The sequence below is a fragment of the Epargyreus clarus genome, unplaced genomic scaffold (genome assembly GCF_041222505.1).
Source record: "Epargyreus clarus isolate Ecla_fem2 unplaced genomic scaffold, WU_Ecla_fem_2.2 ptg000007l, whole genome shotgun sequence".
Lineage (NCBI taxonomy): Eukaryota > Metazoa > Arthropoda > Insecta > Lepidoptera > Hesperiidae > Epargyreus > Epargyreus clarus.
The window spans coordinates 263,270-282,418 of record NW_027332215.1 but is presented as its reverse complement, the minus strand read 5'-3'; the positions used below and the strand labels follow the sequence as shown (position 1 = coordinate 282,418).

Genomic DNA, 19,149 nt, shown 5'->3' with positions numbered 1-19,149 from the left:
CGTAATTTAAGTAATAAATAAAAGTCTTTACTTTTTTTCATTCTTACAAAATTACGCCACCAGATGGCAGAGGCGCCAACTGTGAGGAGGATGAAAACGAGGCAACCGGAGACTTTGAAGATTTCTTTGAAAATAACCTAAACCTTAACTTAAAACAAGGAGTGCAAAGCCGTGTGCAGCTCTTACCCAAAGATCCCCAAAGAATCTCACGAATTGCACTTACCTGAAGATGAAGATGTTTTACATTTGCCTGATAGTACCAGAGTCCACGACCAAAACCATGAAACATAGCAATACGGCCAAAACTGTATAAAACATACATTATATGATTCTGATGTGGAGTAACGGTCAAAAGTGTAGCAATTGCAAAAAAAAGATAGTCGATATTATAGCAATACGTCTGATATTGGAAATGTACATAGATTTTAATTTTTTATGAAAACGTCAGATTCGTTTACAAAATACGCCATCTATTCAATGGTCGTTATATCGCAAGGGCAAAAAACTACCATTGACAACGCTAAAGAATTCTAAACGCTACCAAAAAGCTTTCGCTGATATGGGCAGCTATACCTTTGATACTGAGAAAGTATTCCCCATGCTGGAAGAACTCACGTGCAGATTGTACAATGAAAAGAAAATTAATAATTAGATTCAGTTCGACTGAACATTTTTACAAAGACATTTAAATAAAAAACGACGAAACTTCCACAACTCTGACTCTCAAGTTACCCAATTACGACGCCTGCAATCTGCCACCATGCAAAGTAGAATTGGATATTGCCCAAGTATGGAGCAACTTGACGGACGATTGACGTTCGGGAATGCTCGGGACCGTTAGTACAGACTAAACATATGCGACGTCAGTGAGTTCTTCGTTAGCTATGCTGTTTTTGACAGGCATATTAAATTCAGATATAGGTGTGATACTGAAGCGTTCTGAACAAAATTACGAAAGGCTTTACCACTTTTCAAAAACTTTATACACTTGAATACATGGCTCATCTATGCTAACTTTGAACTTGGAAATCTAAATCTCAACTAATAGGGCAGCAACCTCATGGAATCTATAGGATTCCATGTGGTTGCTGCCCTATTACTGGGCATAGGTCTCCTAGAGTTTTTTCACGATGATTTCCTTCACTGTTAAAACTAGTGATGAATAATTATATTCAATCAGAGCAACTTGCCTGAAATTCAACCACTGCACACCCACTGGCAATCATTTCAAACCACTAAGCTATTCCAAGTTCAAAGTTAGCACAGAAGCAAGTAAAACAGTATAGTCCGCGCCAAACTTCTAGTCCGCTCTGAAGCGCTCCTGCGCGCAGGTTTAGTTAGCATATACTCTGTAACGTAAGGGCACACTAATGCAGCCATGTGCTCGCGGACGAGAGCGGGCAGCGGGGGGGTGCCGGGATAGTCTCGCGCTGTCTCCGTCCCGTTAATATCTACAATGTGGTGTTGCGACGCGACTCGTTTCTATATTCAAAGCGGACCAGCAGTTTGGCGCTGTACAAGTGAAGCAAGTACGTACGGCGTCGTGGTTCTGCACGAGCAGGTCGGGCAGCGGCAGCTCCGCCGCGAGCCGCTGCGGCCGCGCGCCCTGCCCGCCCGGCGGCTCGTTCTGGAACACGGTATCCCTCTCATAGTAACAGGAGATCTTACGTCTTACCTGGCCAGGTGTGTATTGGAAGACTTTAAACACGTGAGGTCTTTGTTTGAATAGCTTCGCCACGATGTTATTCTTCACCGTTACAGCGAGTGATAATTAATTAGAAATTATGCAATACACACATGGTCTGGAAAATTGAGTGTTTATGTTCTAAACATTGGATACCCCCATGTCAGTATAAAAACACATGATTAATAGGAATTAACTGTATCATATTCCTCCTGCTTCTTGTTTCGTTTTCCTCAATGCTGAGGGTCTCGTGGTCTCTATTTGTCACTTTTGCCTCTATATCATATTAAACAAGACATTATATTAAGCTATTGTAACACAATTCTCATTGATTGCAACAAGGATGTAAGCTCGATCTCTAGTCACGCTAAAATATAAATTTTGGCATGACACAAATTTATCCTAATAGATGAGTTATAAATGGAGAAGGGATGTATATCCAGCCCTTAAAAACCACTCTCCAGTACAGGTCTCCATGTAAAAAAATATATGATACTGTCCATCTTTTGAATGTAATTTTTCAAAGCACCCTAACAATAATGGAAGGAAGAATGGGCACCTCCTGCTGTGTCTCCGCGTCGGCGCCGTCGCTGCAGCGGTGCCGGTCGAAGTCCTTCCTGTGTAGGTACATCTTCTTGCACTGCACGCAGCTCAACACCTTCTCATCTGAAAAGCAAACAAAATGTATTCTAGTATCTAGCATACAACATTCGTATTGATGACATAATGTTACGCCTTTGTCTTCTCACCCCTTTTAAGCCAGAACATATCAACAGCCGTTATAATGACTGATTCTGATTGCGGTGTAATATGATTCAAACCACAAATAATTTTACTATATTTAATGTATTTGAGTATTATTTGGAATGTGTGTGAGAGATTTCAATTCCTGGAGGTAAAAAGACACTTATATGAATCATATGATACGTGATCCTGATTAGGATCTCATATGTCGGACCTAATTTAGTGCAATTGGTGTAATCTGGTGTTATGACTACTAACTTCTTCGTGGAACCACCGTAATTCGATTTTTTTTTAGAGCAGTATATATTATAATTGATCTATATCTTCTAGTTAGTCACCTTGTGAGTCTTGCCAGTCATTTAAGAAGGTCTACTGCATAGACGGTTGTTGCTTTCCAATTTGACTCTAATGACTGCATGCAAGCCACCAGTTGTACCTGAGTGTGTTTGTAAATATCTCTCTCACTCTCTCAGTAAGAGAGATATCTTTCTCTCTCTTTTTCCCTTCCTCTCTATGAATTTGTGTGAGCAAGTATACGTGTACGTATGTGTGTTAGCGATATATATGTGTGTGTGTGATGTGTGTGATGTGTGTGATGTGTGTGTGCGCGTACCCCTGTGCTTGTGCATGTGCAGTGCGAGCGCACGTCGCGAGGTGTGTGTCGCGCGGCACAGCGCGCACGCCGGGCGCTCGGCCGCCGCGCGCCGCCCCTTCTCCGACAGCGCGCGCGCCACCGTCTGCAACACCGCACAGGCACCATCGATATCACATCAATACAATTACTGGTGCTATTGGCTTTTATTAATTCTCTATTTCACTCGCAGTGGGTTCTGGACTAATCATAAAAATGTCGATTTTATACTCAGCATTAAAAAGTACCGTGTACACAGTAAGCACCAAAAATGATATACATTTACTGAAAAATAAGCTTTTTCTTTCATTTATTACTTATTATTAATCTCGTGAATACAATCCTTCTGAGTGTCATTATCAAAAGAAAATCTAATTATACAATTTTAGTTTTTATCAAATGCAAGCCAAAGACAACTATTAGTTCTATGTAGTTGTCACTACTCCTTGTACATACTTACCCATATTATGAATACGATAATATTAATATAGGCATATCCAAGATTTACCACAAATTTTTAGTACAAAAGGTATATAAATTTTAATGGTATTTTGGAGTTGCTTTTTTACTGATATTAAAGAATTAAATGTAATATATCTAATTTTTTATAAGGTATGAATGAAGTAGCAACTTGCAATACAGTGGCCATGGATGTATTGATATTGATAAGTGATTACAGCCACTAAAACAGGGTTCTACTTGAAGCCAATCAGAGATGTGTGGCCACTCCTCAGAAGAAAGATGGATGCTTTATATGTAAGTCAGCCGGCAACCACACACTTCTATTGAAATGCAAACCCTTTACACTAGAAAGAAGTGTTGCACTCGTACCTCCCTGGTTGAACTACACTCGTACTATCATCGCCTTTACAAAAAATGATCTATACAGTTGTATACTAACACTGGTGAGCAGCTGCTTGGGTCGTCCGCGCTTCTTGGGCGGCATGAGGTCGGCGTGCCGCTGCCACACGTGGCGCGTGAGCCCCGCCGCGTCCGCGAAGCTCGCGCCGCACGCCGGGCAGTACGTGCCGTCCGCCGAGCCCCCGTCCACACACTCGCCGTCCTCACCGCACTCATCGCCCTCACCACCCTCACCGCCCTCGCCGACACCTGGACCACATAACCACATGGTATTACGCATCATGTTATTTATAACATAGGAGTAGCAGACGAGCATGCAGTTCACCTGATGATAGCTACTGCCACCCGTGGACATCTGTAATCAACCCCAGGTAGGATTAGATACCCCTGAGGACTAAGTTGGAACGCATCGGAAAAGTATGTCTTCCTTACTACACCCTTCAAACCGGAACACAGCAGCGCTTAACACTGCTATTATTAGGCAGAAATAGGTGTAGCGGTGGTGCCGCCGGAGAAGAACCACAAAGGATCAATACCTTAATTCGCAAATCAGCCAACTCCACTTTATGTCAAAATGTTTTTTTTTTATTTATTTTGATTTCGTTCAACGCCATTTACTATCAAAATAAATAAAAAAACATTTTGACAAAAAGTGGAGTTGGCTGATTTGCAAATTAAGGTATCATTATGTACATTTATTTAAATATAGGTAAGATTTAAAAACAATACTCTCCACAGTCCGGTAAAAGCTAAAAGAACTGACGATTTCTATTCATAACAATTCAGTATCATTTTTATAAATCTTTTATAAAACACTGGTAACAGTAACCAGTTTGCCTATATGAAATCAATTCAATAAAAAACATAATACCTATTTTTGGTATATATGTCTAAGTGTTAGTACAATGTTTACTAATGCAATAACATCATAAGTCCTTAAAAGGCTCATTATACATTGAGCTTTATTATTATTGGATGACAGTGTTTAAACCTTTTAAACTGGAAACATCATTTTGGAAAACTAAGTGGCAAAGTGGCCAGTTTTGGCAAACTGGAAGAGGATTTGTTGTAGAAACAAAGTATGCCTATGAAACGAGAACTATGCCTACCAGTAACTTTACAAGCCTCTTCCTATTCTAAAAAATAGGTCCACCACCTTACAAAATATAAATTCTCCCCCTCAACTTACCTGTGTCTGTGACTGGTTCACTTCCATTAGTCAGGGGCTGAGTAAACTCCAAGTCCAAATAGTCATCGCCAGCATCAGCCACATACTCCTCAGTCTTTACATCCAAATTGGAGGACTGAAATCATTTTATAAATGTGTTTCATAGACTAAATTTATTTGTATTACAGGTTTTATTTTTATCGAAAAAGACACTTAATATGTAGAATACAAAGATATACTTCATCAGCCTGTAGCGACGTGCTCCTGAAGTCGAAGGTGTGGTCAACACCTTCGACTTCAGGAGCACGTCGCTACTCGGCCCTCTCATACCTGTCTGTCATGTCTCACACATGTGTGGATACCTTATGTGGACACATCGTGTTTATTTACAGTATAATTTTTATAATACATAATCAAAAACTTTTTAACATCAACTTTAATAACCTCAAACAGATCATTCTCCACAGGAACTTCTTCTATCTTCACCACCCTGACAAGCCCCCGCAGTGCTTCATCAGCCTGCAGCGCCCGGCTCCTGAAGTCGAAGGCATTGGCCACCCTGGCTTTGCACTCGCCACACACTGTCGCCGGCAACCCATCACCACTTTCAATCTGAACGGCAATATATTAATTATTTTATGGCATGACATGAAGAGATGTGGGTTATAGTATTTTTATCATGGGATCACAGTTATTAATCATTGTAAGAAGACATAAGATCAATTTGACAACATAATACACATAGAAGTAATTCAACAACATCCATATAGGTGAGACATGTAACCTGCACCTTTCTCCATCATCATACATTAAAATTGATTGGTGAAATATGCTCAGCAGATCAATTGTAAATGATATTTGCATTGCAAGTAGTTGCTTTGTGTATATTGTACCAGCATTGCAGTAATATTGTACCAGCATTGCAGCAATATAATAAATAGTCATTTAAATTATTTGGCAGAGAGCAGAATTAAAATTTATTTAAAGATATTACGATTTTTACTGCAATTTATTTTACATGAACAGGATGTGAAGTGTCTGTAAGTCAGACTTACTTAAAAGATACACAATAATCTTACAGGATAGCAATGCAGTTACGATAGAATGCAAGTAATATTCCTAATTTTAGGATTGCACACACATTTACTGATACTATAAAGTACCAACAGGTTTACCAAACATTGAGATTAAATAGATTAAAAAGAATAAAGAGTACTCTCCCTTAAACAAAGAAAATGATAAACAAAGTGCACACAGCGTAAGCCTGGCTACAAATGGTTTATGGTTTACAGAAATCAACAATGAGAGGGTTAACTAATTGCAGTGCAGCTGCAAATCACTGTTTCCGTTTTAATATTATAAAGTTTGCAATGAGCATGCAGTCCATCTGACGGAAACGGCACTACCGCCCATGAACTTTATTTTATAATTAACACAGATAGTATCAGTAGACCAAAGTCGCTGTAGCAGTGGTGCCTCCGCAATTAAACCACGAATGATTGTAACACTTGGAAAATATTAACGTTACTTATTAATACATATCATAGATTAGTAAAACATATCGCTAAATAGCTTACCTTTATACCAGTGATAGTCGAAATAACGTGGTCGAGGGTGGCGGCGCCCCGGCACACCTCGAATACCGAATGCAATTCGATTTCCTTCGACAAACACGTTCGACATACTTCCTCGATTTTTATCTCAGATTTATGCAGTATCGAACTCATTTCAGATTTCTTAATTTAAAATTAAACTAAAACCCATAGCACGAATGAAAACTAATTGTAAAGCCCTGTAAATGCCTTGTAAAACATGTAGGTAGTTCAGAGAAAATAGAAATATCAATTGTCACGACATTAGCAACAATAGTAAGAAGTCAACAACAAACAACAAAAAATCATGCAGATTACAGATTATATAGAATTTCTTGTAGAGAAATAAAGGACCGTAAATGTATGACATTAGTCTGTGCAGTTATATTTTTATTTTAATCGATACAAAATTACTCTTTAACTGTTTTTGTGTAGCTTCGTCAATTTAAGTAATTGTAGGCATTGAAGCCTAGGTGACTAACTAATGTTTTATTTACTTAATCATTATATTATAAAAAACACATGTATCTATACAAAATAATGTTATAGTTTTACTGTAGATAAATGAAATTTAAGATATTTTTGTAATATTGTTGTAAAAACAGTAAAATAATAATATTATTTTAGGATTAATGCAAGAAATGGAACGTAATCGAAAAGAAATTAGTACTAATGCCATCTGTTTCTTCACCAATAAATAAAAGGCCAAAAGCCATCCAAGATGGCGCTAGTATAATATGCTTCGACAGTATTTTCTGTACGTGTGGCGATTTTGGAAAACAGTCAATCTTGTAGTCCCCAACTTACGGAACTAACCATAAGTTTGTAATAATAAATTTTATCAATCATTATGTACCTACAACTGTGCGCTTTAGAATTAGATGGGCGTGGAATGCGGCACCTCAATTCAATTTAAAGGTATTTCAGCTCTTAAAGCGTAATATATAGACCCTTGAATTGTTTACAATGTATATAATATATCGTTAGCCGCCGCTGTAACATGAAATACTAAAAATAAAAATAAGTTGAATATAAAAGAGGTTTACAGAATTTCCAATAGATGGCGTTATATGCTACATTTATATCAGGTACTCTTTGATTTATATCGACACGGTGTATATTTCGAACAAAATATTTGTAAGAAAGAATAAAATGAATAAATATAAGTAAAGCAATCCATTTTTTAATTTTCCTTAAATGAAGCTATTTGAACGTCAAGTGTCAACATTTAGTAAACAGCTAGGCTATTCATTGTATGGTTATTGAAGGTCAGTGGCATATACATTTTTTTTTTAGTTTGATCTCCAATAACTTAAATAGTACTTTAACTTATATCAACCGGTGAAAAAACCCCATAGGGAATGTAAGAACTGAAGCTAGATAAAATCGTAATGCATCATCACTTACCACCTAGCAGAAGGGACAACACAATAGGGAATACGCATGTTATTTAGATTTTTAGATTTTCTTGTTATTTTTTTCCTCGGTAGGTACCTTATGGTCCTGAAATTACATTAAAACAATTATTTTTTATTTATTTCGTATTAAATGGATTAAAACTTTATCAAAAATCGTAAATTGTGAGAGCGAAATTCGAATTCGCAAAACGCATTACATGACGACACACAGCGTGTTACGATGTTTATCGGCGTCGATATTCATAATGTTTGGGAGAAATATGTTTTTATTTAGATTCCTGCAGTGTTTTTTATTACCTAGTGCTATTTGTCTATATAGTAGGTACATATTATTAGGAATAATTAAGAACAATGATTGAAAGTAGTTTTGTCAAAGCACAAACTGTTTACCAAAAATGGATAAGCAAGTTTTTATGCATAGACCAATTCAGAAATTTTGATTTTGATGCATTTTGTGTATTTCAAATGATAGTATTTGATGAGGAAGTAGATATACAATTAAATTCTTTAAAATAATTGTTTTATTTACAGTAAATGCAAATGTTAATGCGATTTTGCAGATACTTTATCTGTTTCCTATAATCTTACACCACATTTACGTATTTTCGCATATTTTGAAGCAGAGAAAAACACCATGTAATGTGTTTATAGTAGTGTTTTTGCACAATAACTCTAAGAAATATGTATAGTGTCAGACAAAACTTTCTATGCATCATGGCAGAGGCGCCAGTGGCGACTAGATTGTCAAAACTGCCTAAGAAGTGGAAAATGTCCACAATTACATCTATTGATATTCAATAAGATTGTTTAATAATAATGTCCAAAATTATTTATTCTATTGACAGATAATATAAGTTCTAATTTTAAAGTCAAGTTAAGTTTAATCCCGTTTAATTAAATGAAAAACATTTTAGGTAGCAAAATAGCAAAACTTTTCATGAAGCCAACAATAGAACATAGCTGTTTCAGAAACCCGCCACACGCACAGAAGTTTGACTTACAGGAGAAAGATGATTCTATAATTATATACTAAATCTCAAATTATAATAACGCATAACTTTGCAACATTATCAACCCGATGCGATTTCGGGTGAAGGCAAAGGTGACAATTACCCCTGGGCTCCCCAATAGGAAAAAATAATATCCAAATTTCAAAGAGTCATAAGTTGTTTTCTCTAACGTAATTTTCCAATTTGACCGATAAAATAATACCTACTTAATACAATGTTCATTGAAATAATTTTATTTCTGTGCAATAAATTTCTGAAAGGCTTGACAGAATAAAAACTATTCCTTTTAATTCAGAAAATAATGAAGAACTCCACAAAATTCATTCTGGCCCTGCAAATGCTTCACGCTGGACAATGCGAGATGGTAGACTTCACACATTTGAAGGTGGTAAAACCCTGTGGTTCGACTACGGCGGCACCACCGCTACACCTATTTCTATCTAATAACAGCAGTGTTAGGCGCTGCTGTGTTCCGGTTTGAAGGGTGTGGTAAGGGAGATATACTTTCCGAGGCGTTCCAGCTTAGTAGGAATAGCTAATCATATCTGGGGTTGATTACAGATGTCCATGGGCCATGTGGCAGTAGCCACTTACAATCAGGTGGATGGTCGTCTGCTACTCTTATATTATAAAAACACATCTTGCAGAACACCATAACGATTGGATATGACAATGAATAATATGCGTACAATTTCGAAACGAATTGTCAATAAAAAATCTTTCAAATATATGTACAACAAAGTAGAGTAATTCAGTATTCATAATATTGCATTAGTGTAACTGTTGATGAGTCAATAATTAATTATTAAGGATGCAAGATACGAAAAAACTAGGATGCACCATTCCTGCGTAATAACAGCGCGTCAGTCAGCACTGCTGTGTTCCGGATGAAGGGTGTGTTAAAGGGGGCATACTTCCTCGAATCGTTCCAACTTATCTTCAAAGGTAGCAGCGCATCTGTGGCTGACCTCAGGTGGAATCCCTCTTATCTCGGGTTAATTACAGATGTTCATGAGCGGTACCACTACTATATAAAATAAAAAGAAACGTCTCATAGTAAATTCCTGAATATAATAAAAATTATATACTTAAAAGATCCATTTATTTTTAGTTTTCTTTGTTTCGTAATTTTACTGTACTTTCGTTTTGTTTGCCTGGTGTCCTTATTAACCTCATTGTTGTAAGTCCAACATAAAAATAAATAACGTAATTATTTTTAGACAGCGACTGTTATATAAATAACCATCACTATTGTAGAATTCAACTCAAGGTCGACTGATGCTAAGACATTATTTTTATTTGCTTGAATGAGTGTACGTAGTAATTGTGTTGCCACTATGAATATTTAAAGAATCCGTACTCGTGGTCCTCGTTTTTCTATGCTCTGTGGCCAAAAAGACAAGGCACTGACATGAGTGACATGACAGCAAGTAATTTGAGCTGCGTGAAATTGAAGTATGAATGAGTGAGTAAACATTCGACTTTGGCAGGCGAATTCATTGCAAAGATGATAATTATTTTAATTCACAATGATGTTCATACAGTGTACTCGCTTATAACGTAGCAGTGGAATGTCCCGCCCACCGCGAACCCGACCTAGAAACATATCCACAAAATGAGCAGAGATGGTAAGTAAACAAACCACTTATTTAAAGATTTTTCCCTCATTACTCGATATATATACAAATAAATAAATATAGTAACCGTAGTAAATTGAATACAAAGTTTAAAATGTACTCATTTGCTACATAAACAATAAAAAACAGAATAAAACATATATGTACCGACATATTGCGATAAACGGTTAATTGAATTATGGAGGAAGGAATAAGAAGTTAAAAACAGAGCAGGCCATCTATGATTCGTCACAGTACTCATATATTGAATGCGTAAAACAATACATCGGTTTCAAGCGATCTCCGTGTAGATTCGCTCCCGCGACCCGACCTCTCGTACTAAGATACACAACGCATATAGAGAAGCGCAGTTAACCTGTTTTGTGGACACTATTTTAGTTGTGATATATGCAAGGAATATCGGCAGAGAAGATGCAGTGATGTTAATGAATACACACCGCGTTAGAAAAAATCTCAATACATCACGCTTGCCACGAGTACTTTCTAGATGCGCCACAGTAAAGAGACAAGGATAAAATCGGTAATTACAAGTATGAGTTGCCCAAAGTGCGTACCGACCTTTAATACACCACCGCTAGTATTTGCAAAATTTAAATTGTACGCTGGTGTATCAACTCCGCAAAGTTGGCAACCGCATGGTGGATGGTACAGAACTGGTCCGAGTGGCACTAACAACGAAAGACCTTCGTGTAGCCGCGGATCACCAAAAACTCATTGACAGAAAGAAGCAATAAGTTCCAGTAAGCGTCAAGGTCAAGTAACAGTATGAAAAGAGGTGTAATATTTACACATAGACTAAACATGAACGTCCCTAATCAATCGAATATACGTAACAAGCACCTACAGGACCACTAATTGAATAACACAGTACATGCAAGTGTTTCGCTTTTTAAATACACAAATACCTAGCGTAAATAATTTCGGGATATATCTACGATTGCAGCAATGATATCACGATCACAAGCTATTGTGATATAGCACCTCATGACCCAGCCTCGCGAAAAACATCGCACTAATACGTTCAGCATTGTCCTTAGCAGAAGTCCGTACCTCTCTGTCCGATTCGCAAGCCGGCTCATTTAGGGATGGAGACAGACTAGGAACGATCGCTGCATGCCGAAATTAAAAGTTGTTCCCCCGATCCTTCCCAAGATAAAGCCGGCCCGATCCTGCTAGAAAATATCGATCAAAGGGCACTGAAAGAAATCTTTCTATCCTGATCAAGGGCTAAACCAGGTGAGACAAAGTGGGACAGTACCTGTAATATGGTGTCAATCATTTACGATTGTTCTAGCAGACATTTAGAATCAGACTAGCCATAACAGAGCATTAAACCTATCTTTACTTTTTGAAACTCTGGAAAGTAATGATAGGTTAGTAATAATAGGTCAGAAATTAATTACCCCCCTACCTACGTTAACCTTCAAAGGACTTCCGTTAGGCAACGTACAACACATATTGCCACTCTACTTTAAACGCGTAAAATAATAAGCCATATGTCGTATCTACTGCTATTAGGCATACACAAAGTTAAAGCAAACTTGTTAGATAACTTTTTATCAGATTATAGCAAACGAGCATAGAATCCACTTCATGTTAATTAGTCATTGTCTATGGACATCGCTAACCAGGCAAACCATATAAACAATTCTACAAAGCCGATCACTGCTACGTTCCAGTCCTGATATCTAGACGCTCGCCTCATATTTAAGTCAGCCGGTCTTCACACCCTTCACCGAAACGTGAAAACTGTTTCACGTAGAAATTAGTGTGTGTTAGTGTTGCGGCGGAACCTTCCCTATCGAACTGTATTCGTTCCACTACTTTCCAAACGGAGTGGAATTATAACTCGATTTTAAGGAAACCTTTTCCTGTACTCATTATTTTGCAGTCGGCTACCAAAATATCACTGCCGACACTTTGTGGTTCGACTCCGGCGGACCACCGCCATACCTGTTTCTGCCTCATAACAGCAGTGTTAAGCGCTGCCCTTTTCTGGTTTGAAGGGTGTGGCAAGGGAGACATACTTTTCCGATGCGTTCCAGCTTAGTCCTCAGGGGTAGCGATGCATCTGTGGTCGACCTCAGCTAGGAATATCTAATCCTATCTTGATTACACTACCATACCATCAGGTGGACTTCATGAAATAATTTTATTTCTGTGCAATAAATTTCTGAAAGGCTTGACAGAATAAAAACTATTCCTTTTAATTCAGAAAATAATGAAGAACTCCACAAAATTCATTCTGGCCCTGCAAATGCTTCACGCTGGACAATGCGAGATGGTAGACTTCACACATTTGAAGGTGGTAAAACCCTGTGGTTCGACTACGGCGGCACCACCGCTACACCTATTTCTATCTAATAACAGCAGTGTTAGGCGCTGCTGTGTTCCGGTTTGAAGGGTGTGGTAAGGGAGATATACTTTCCGAGGCGTTCCAGCTTAGTAGGAATAGCTAATCATATCTGGGGTTGATTACAGATGTCCATGGGCCATGTGGCAGTAGCCACTTACAATCAGGTGGATGGTCGTCTGCTACTCTTATATTATAAAAACACATCTTGCAGAACACCATAACGATTGGATATGACAATGAATAATATGCGTACAATTTCGAAACGAATTGTCAATAAAAAATCTTTCAAATATATGTACAACAAAGTAGAGTAATTCAGTATTCATAATATTGCATTAGTGTAACTGTTGATGAGTCAATAATTAATTATTAAGGATGCAAGATACGAAAAAACTAGGATGCACCATTCCTGCGTAATAACAGCGCGTCAGTCAGCACTGCTGTGTTCCGGATGAAGGGTGTGTTAAAGGGGGCATACTTCCTCGAATCGTTCCAACTTATCTTCAAAGGTAGCAGCGCATCTGTGGCTGACCTCAGGTGGAATCCCTCTTATCTCGGGTTAATTACAGATGTTCATGAGCGGTACCACTACTATATAAAATAAAAAGAAACGTCTCATAGTAAATTCCTGAATATAATAAAAATTATATACTTAAAAGATCCATTTATTTTTAGTTTTCTTTGTTTCGTAATTTTACTGTACTTTCGTTTTGTTTGCCTGGTGTCCTTATTAACCTCATTGTTGTAAGTCCAACATAAAAATAAATAACGTAATTATTTTTAGACAGCGACTGTTATATAAATAACCATCACTATTGTAGAATTCAACTCAAGGTCGACTGATGCTAAGACATTATTTTTATTTGCTTGAATGAGTGTACGTAGTAATTGTGTTGCCACTATGAATATTTAAAGAATCCGTACTCGTGGTCCTCGTTTTTCTATGCTCTGTGGCCAAAAAGACAAGGCACTGACATGAGTGACATGACAGCAAGTAATTTGAGCTGCGTGAAATTGAAGTATGAATGAGTGAGTAAACATTCGACTTTGGCAGGCGAATTCATTGCAAAGATGATAATTATTTTAATTCACAATGATGTTCATACAGTGTACTCGCTTATAACGTAGCAGTGGAATGTCCCGCCCACCGCGAACCCGACCTAGAAACATATCCACAAAATGAGCAGAGATGGTAAGTAAACAAACCACTTATTTAAAGATTTTTCCTTCATTACTCGATATATATACAAATAAATAAATATAGTAACCGTAGTAAATTGAATACAAAGTTTAAAATGTACTCATTTGCTACATAAACAATAAAAAACAGAATAAAACATATGTACCTACATATTGCGATAAACGGTTAATTGAATTATGGAGGAAGGAATAAGAAGTTAAAAACAGAGCAGGCCATCTATGATTCGTCACAGTACTCGTATATTGAATGCGTAAAACAATACATCGGTTTCAAGCGATCTCCGTGTAGATTCGCTCCCGCGACCCGACCTCTCGTACTAAGATACACAACGCATATAGAGAAGCGCAGTTAACCTGTTTTGTGGACACTATTTTAGTTGTGATATATGCAAGGAATATCGGCAGAGAAGATGCAGTGATGTTAATGAATACACACCGCGTTAGAAAAAATCTCAATACATCACGCTTGCCACGAGTACTTTCTAGATGTGCCACAGTAAAGAGACAGGGATAAAATCGGTAATTACAAGTAAGAGTTGCACAAAGTGCGTACCGACCTTTAATACACCACCGCTAGTATTTGCAAAATTTAAATTGTACGCTGGTGTATCAACTCCGCAAAGTTGGCAACCGCATGGTGGATGGTATAGAACTGGTCCGAGTGGCACTAACAACGAAAGACCTTCGTGTAGCCGCGGATCACCAAAAACTCATTGACAGAAAAAAGCAATAAGTTCCAGTAAGCGTCAAGGTCAAGTAACAGTATGAAAAGAGGTGTAATATGTACACATAGACTAAACATGAACGTCCCTAATCAATCGAATATACCTAACAAGCACCTACAGGACCACTAATTGAATAACACAGTACATGCAAGTGTTTCGCTTTTTAAATACACAAATACCTAGCGTAAATAATTTCGGGATATATCTACGATTCCAGCAATGATATCACGATCACAAGCTATTGTGATATAGCACCTCATGACCCAGCCTCGCGAAAAACATCGCGCTAATAGGTACGTTCAGCATTGTCCTTAGCAGAAGTCCGTACCTCTCTGTCCGATTCGCAAGCCGGCTCATTTAGGGATGGAGACAGACTAGGAGCGATCGCTGCATGCCGAGATTTAAAGTTGTTCCCCCGATCCTTCCCAAGATAAAGCCGGCCCGATCCTGCTAGAAAATATCGATCAAAGGGCACTGAAAGAAATCTTTCTATCCTGATCAAGGGCTAAACCAGGTGAGACAAAGTGGGACAGTACCTGTAATATGGTGTCAATAATTTACGATTGTTCTACCAGACATTTAGAATCAGACTAGCCATAACAGAGCATTAAACCTATCTTTACTTTTTGAAACTAGTTAGAAGAAATTAATTACCCCCCTACCTACGTTAACCTTCAAAGGACTTCCGTTAGGCAACGTACAACACATATTGCCACTCTACTTTAAACGCGTAAAATAATAAGCCATATGTCGTATCTACTGCTATTAGGTATACACAAAGTTAAAGCAAACTTGTTAGATAACTTTTTATCAGATTATAGCAAACGAGCATAGAATCCACTTCATGTTAATTGGTCATTGCCTATGGACATCGCTAACCAGGCAAACCATATAAACAATTCTACAAAGCCGATCACTGCTACGTTCCAGTCCTGATATCTAGACGCTCGCCTCATATTTAAGTCAGCCGGTCTTCACACCCTTCAACGAAACGTGAAAACTGTTTCACGTAGAAATTAGTGTGTGTTAGTGTGGCGGCGGAACCTTCCCTATCGAACTGTATTCGTTCCACTACCTTCCAAACGGAGTGGAATTATAACTCGATTTTAAGGAAACCTTTTCCTGTACTCATTATTTTGCAGTCGGCTACCAAAATATCACTGCCGACACTTTGTGGTTCGACTCCGGCGGACCACCGCTATACCTGTTTCTGCCTCATAACAGCAGTGTTAAGCGCTGCCCTTTTCTGGTTTGAAGGGTGTGGCAAGGGAGACATACTTTTCCGATGCGTTCCAGCTTAGTCCTCAGAGGTAGCGATGTATCTGTGGCCGACCTCAGCTAGGAATATCTAATCCTATCTTGATTACACTACCATACCATCAGGTGGACTTCATGCTCGTCTGCTACTCCTATATAAAAAAAACCATCAAAAATTCTGTTATTGCAAATTGTACTTCGATATTTGATCAAAGTACGATTCACATGTTTGATTGACCTCGTTTTATTATTTAGCTATTGGAAAGAAAGCGAAGAGAAAGTACCTACTTATATTTGCTTTAGGCGACACGATATTGTACTCGCATATACTTGTGAAATAAGGCTCTACTTCAATTTCAATAAATTTTGTATAGTTGTTTTATAAACTTTTCCAGACATTGATCATCAGCGCTATCATTCCAATCGAAAAAAAAATAGAATGACTTCGATTAGTTTGTTTCAGGACGTCCTGTGACCGTAAATCAGATATCACTTTTGTTAATAAATCAGTGTTTATTCTGCACCAAAATTATTGAGCTTCCTTTCCACTCGATAGGTAGTTTAAGGCAAAGCTGGAACACGTTCAGTACAATTTGTGGAATATTCTGCCGCGAAATCCTGATCGGTTTCTAAGCTTTGAAAACATAATAACTTTATTCATGAAGTAAAGTAGAGTCACCGTACGAAAATCTAAAAAGGAAGAAAATTATAAAAGTTAAACTAATTACAAACTATTTAGTAACGTCTTTTCGTATTCTTCTCCGAAATACCTTTCATTTTATACCCATATCAGAGGGGTGCATAAAAATAACTGTCTCGCTAAATTGGATTCATAATACAAAAACAAATAATGGATTATCATCCTAAGCAAACGTATGTGCAAAGTTTCAGCTCAATCGGTTGGAGTTACCTTGTCGAAAATTCAGTTGCAATGTTGATGATGACATGCATACAAACTAACCAAGTAACTTCAATAAAATCGTGTCAAATAAAATATTAAATTGATTTAAATGTAAAAAATACCTATATTATCATATTAGCTGCACCTAAAATTACGAGTTCGAAGCCGCAAATTACGGCAAGCATTATAATAGGGTGGCACACATATTATGTTGGAGTTTTGTTTCACGTTCAAAGACCAAGTTGATAATTGAATGCATACCTGTTGCTCACAAGGTCTTGAACTTCGAGCGCCATGCATTTAACAACTAAAATTCGCGCAAACTTGAAGTCTCTTTCAGATTTCCGTCATTTTCTAGGAGAAATCCCGCTCTTCAGAAAATTTCCGTAAAATTATTCAGAATATGTCGAAGGTGTCTTAGTGTTCGATAGTACATACACATTCGTATTCGTATAGGCGTGCAGCATTGTTTGTTATTATTTTTACAATCGTTTATTTCAGTGTGTTGGCTGTCGACTGCTCATTAAATCTTGAAATCGGATTTTTACCCACAATTATATGATTCAACATAATCACGTAATTTGTGTACATATAAACCAAGAACATTACAATACATATTATATGTATTTTGTTTTAACATGTTCGTATTAGTTAGATGCGTTTTGATGACTGTTCTAGTACTAAATATATTCTGGACTTTTCAGGATCACAGATTACTTAAGGATATCTCTAAGTGTAAGTGATGCGATAGGCGACTACAACAAAAAGATGTGTGAAATGAGTTCAGAAAGTTGCGCACGTTATGTTGTCAATTGTAAGGTCAGCTACTTGGCTCTTCGGAGGCGGTGAAGATTATTTTATTTCTATTCAGTGTTGCGACTTACTGAAACATAACTTACAATCAGCGAACAGCATTAAGAAAATAATGACTACTTCCATTAACGGTAACCAGAAATATCGTAAAGAAACATACATGCTTGATAGTACTTTAAAAGAAGTTCTCAAGTTTACATAAAATTAAAAAAATTGCATTTGCCCGCGTGATGGTCATTCTCACTCTCAAAGGGGCCACAGTCTGGCCACTAGCACACCAGTAGTGGGAAAATAATAGGTTCATGAATGATGATTATGAAGACGATAGATAAAATTTTCTATAAAGTGGAACCGGTGTCTGATCATAGTATAGTTTCTAGTCCACTGCAGCGATGCGCTCGATTTTATGTAGTGCACTCGTAATAATCTAATCTACTTTAGGTATGTCAAAGGATCTATCAAACCACGATAATAATTGATCTGTATTCAAGGCCAAAAGTAAAATAATGGTACAAAAAATAATACACATCGGCAACATTATAAAAAAATATTGTTTCCAAATCCTGTGCGAATGTAAGATAACAAAAAAAACATTACCATTACAACCATGTGCATTTTTTATGATCGTTAAAAATACACTGACGCTAGTTTTAAAAGTACAAATACCTATTTGTAGAGTTTTAGGTCGCTGGTTTCTAATCCGATATATAATTTGGAACCCTTGTGCGCTAGAAACAATAATGTAGGTGAATATATGTATAAATACCGTAGAACTGTGCGGTGCTCCCTTCGGCGACCGATCGACCGTGATGCACACACACTCGCGACGTCCAAATAGGTCCCCAGGACCCCCGTAATAAATATAAATTATATTATACGTCCCGTGACGAAATCTGAATACTGACTGTCTGTACAATGTGTGTTATGACAGAAACGTCAACCTTTTAAATTTTGAATTTACTCCTTTTATTTATAATCAGTATTTCGACCAGTTCTAAATACTGAACATACCCCCGCCCGAGAAAGGCCAAGCCTTTATCAACCTAAATCCGAACAATAAAACCTTACACCGAACATATAATAAACATGAACTAACTCAAATAAGTTTGTGACAACCCTATTCCGAAGGCAGTCCACAAAACTTAACCATAG

At 37.5% G+C, this 19,149-nt stretch overlaps 2 protein-coding genes across 3 annotated transcripts in view; one reads left to right on the top strand and one right to left on the bottom strand.

Annotated features, from left to right (window-relative positions):
- The window catches only part of LOC140743187 (uncharacterized), a 109,010-nt gene extending 102,021 nt beyond the window's left edge, over positions 1–6,989 (bottom strand). The window contains exons 1-7 of the mRNA XM_073074243.1: positions 6,666–6,989; positions 5,533–5,700; positions 5,110–5,224; positions 3,961–4,169; positions 3,042–3,165; positions 2,244–2,350; positions 1,538–1,627 (exon numbers count right to left, since the gene is read on the bottom strand). Of these exons, the coding sequence (XP_072930344.1) occupies positions 1,538–1,627; positions 2,244–2,350; positions 3,042–3,165; positions 3,961–4,169; positions 5,110–5,224; positions 5,533–5,700; positions 6,666–6,815 (963 nt within the window). The 5' untranslated portion in view covers positions 6,816–6,989. The remainder of the gene's footprint in view (positions 1–1,537; positions 1,628–2,243; positions 2,351–3,041; positions 3,166–3,960; positions 4,170–5,109; positions 5,225–5,532; positions 5,701–6,665) is intronic.
- A 7,032-nt stretch (positions 6,990–14,021) lies between these two features.
- The window catches only part of LOC140743186 (tetratricopeptide repeat protein 39B), an 86,723-nt gene continuing 81,595 nt past the window's right edge, over positions 14,022–19,149 (top strand). Inside the window, exons 1-2 of one of the 2 annotated variants that reach the window (XM_073074239.1) lie at positions 14,022–14,130; positions 14,210–14,293. In XM_073074239.1, the coding sequence (XP_072930340.1) occupies positions 14,291–14,293 (3 nt within the window). In that variant the 5' untranslated portion in view covers positions 14,022–14,130; positions 14,210–14,290. The other variant, XM_073074241.1, reaches the window with a different exon arrangement.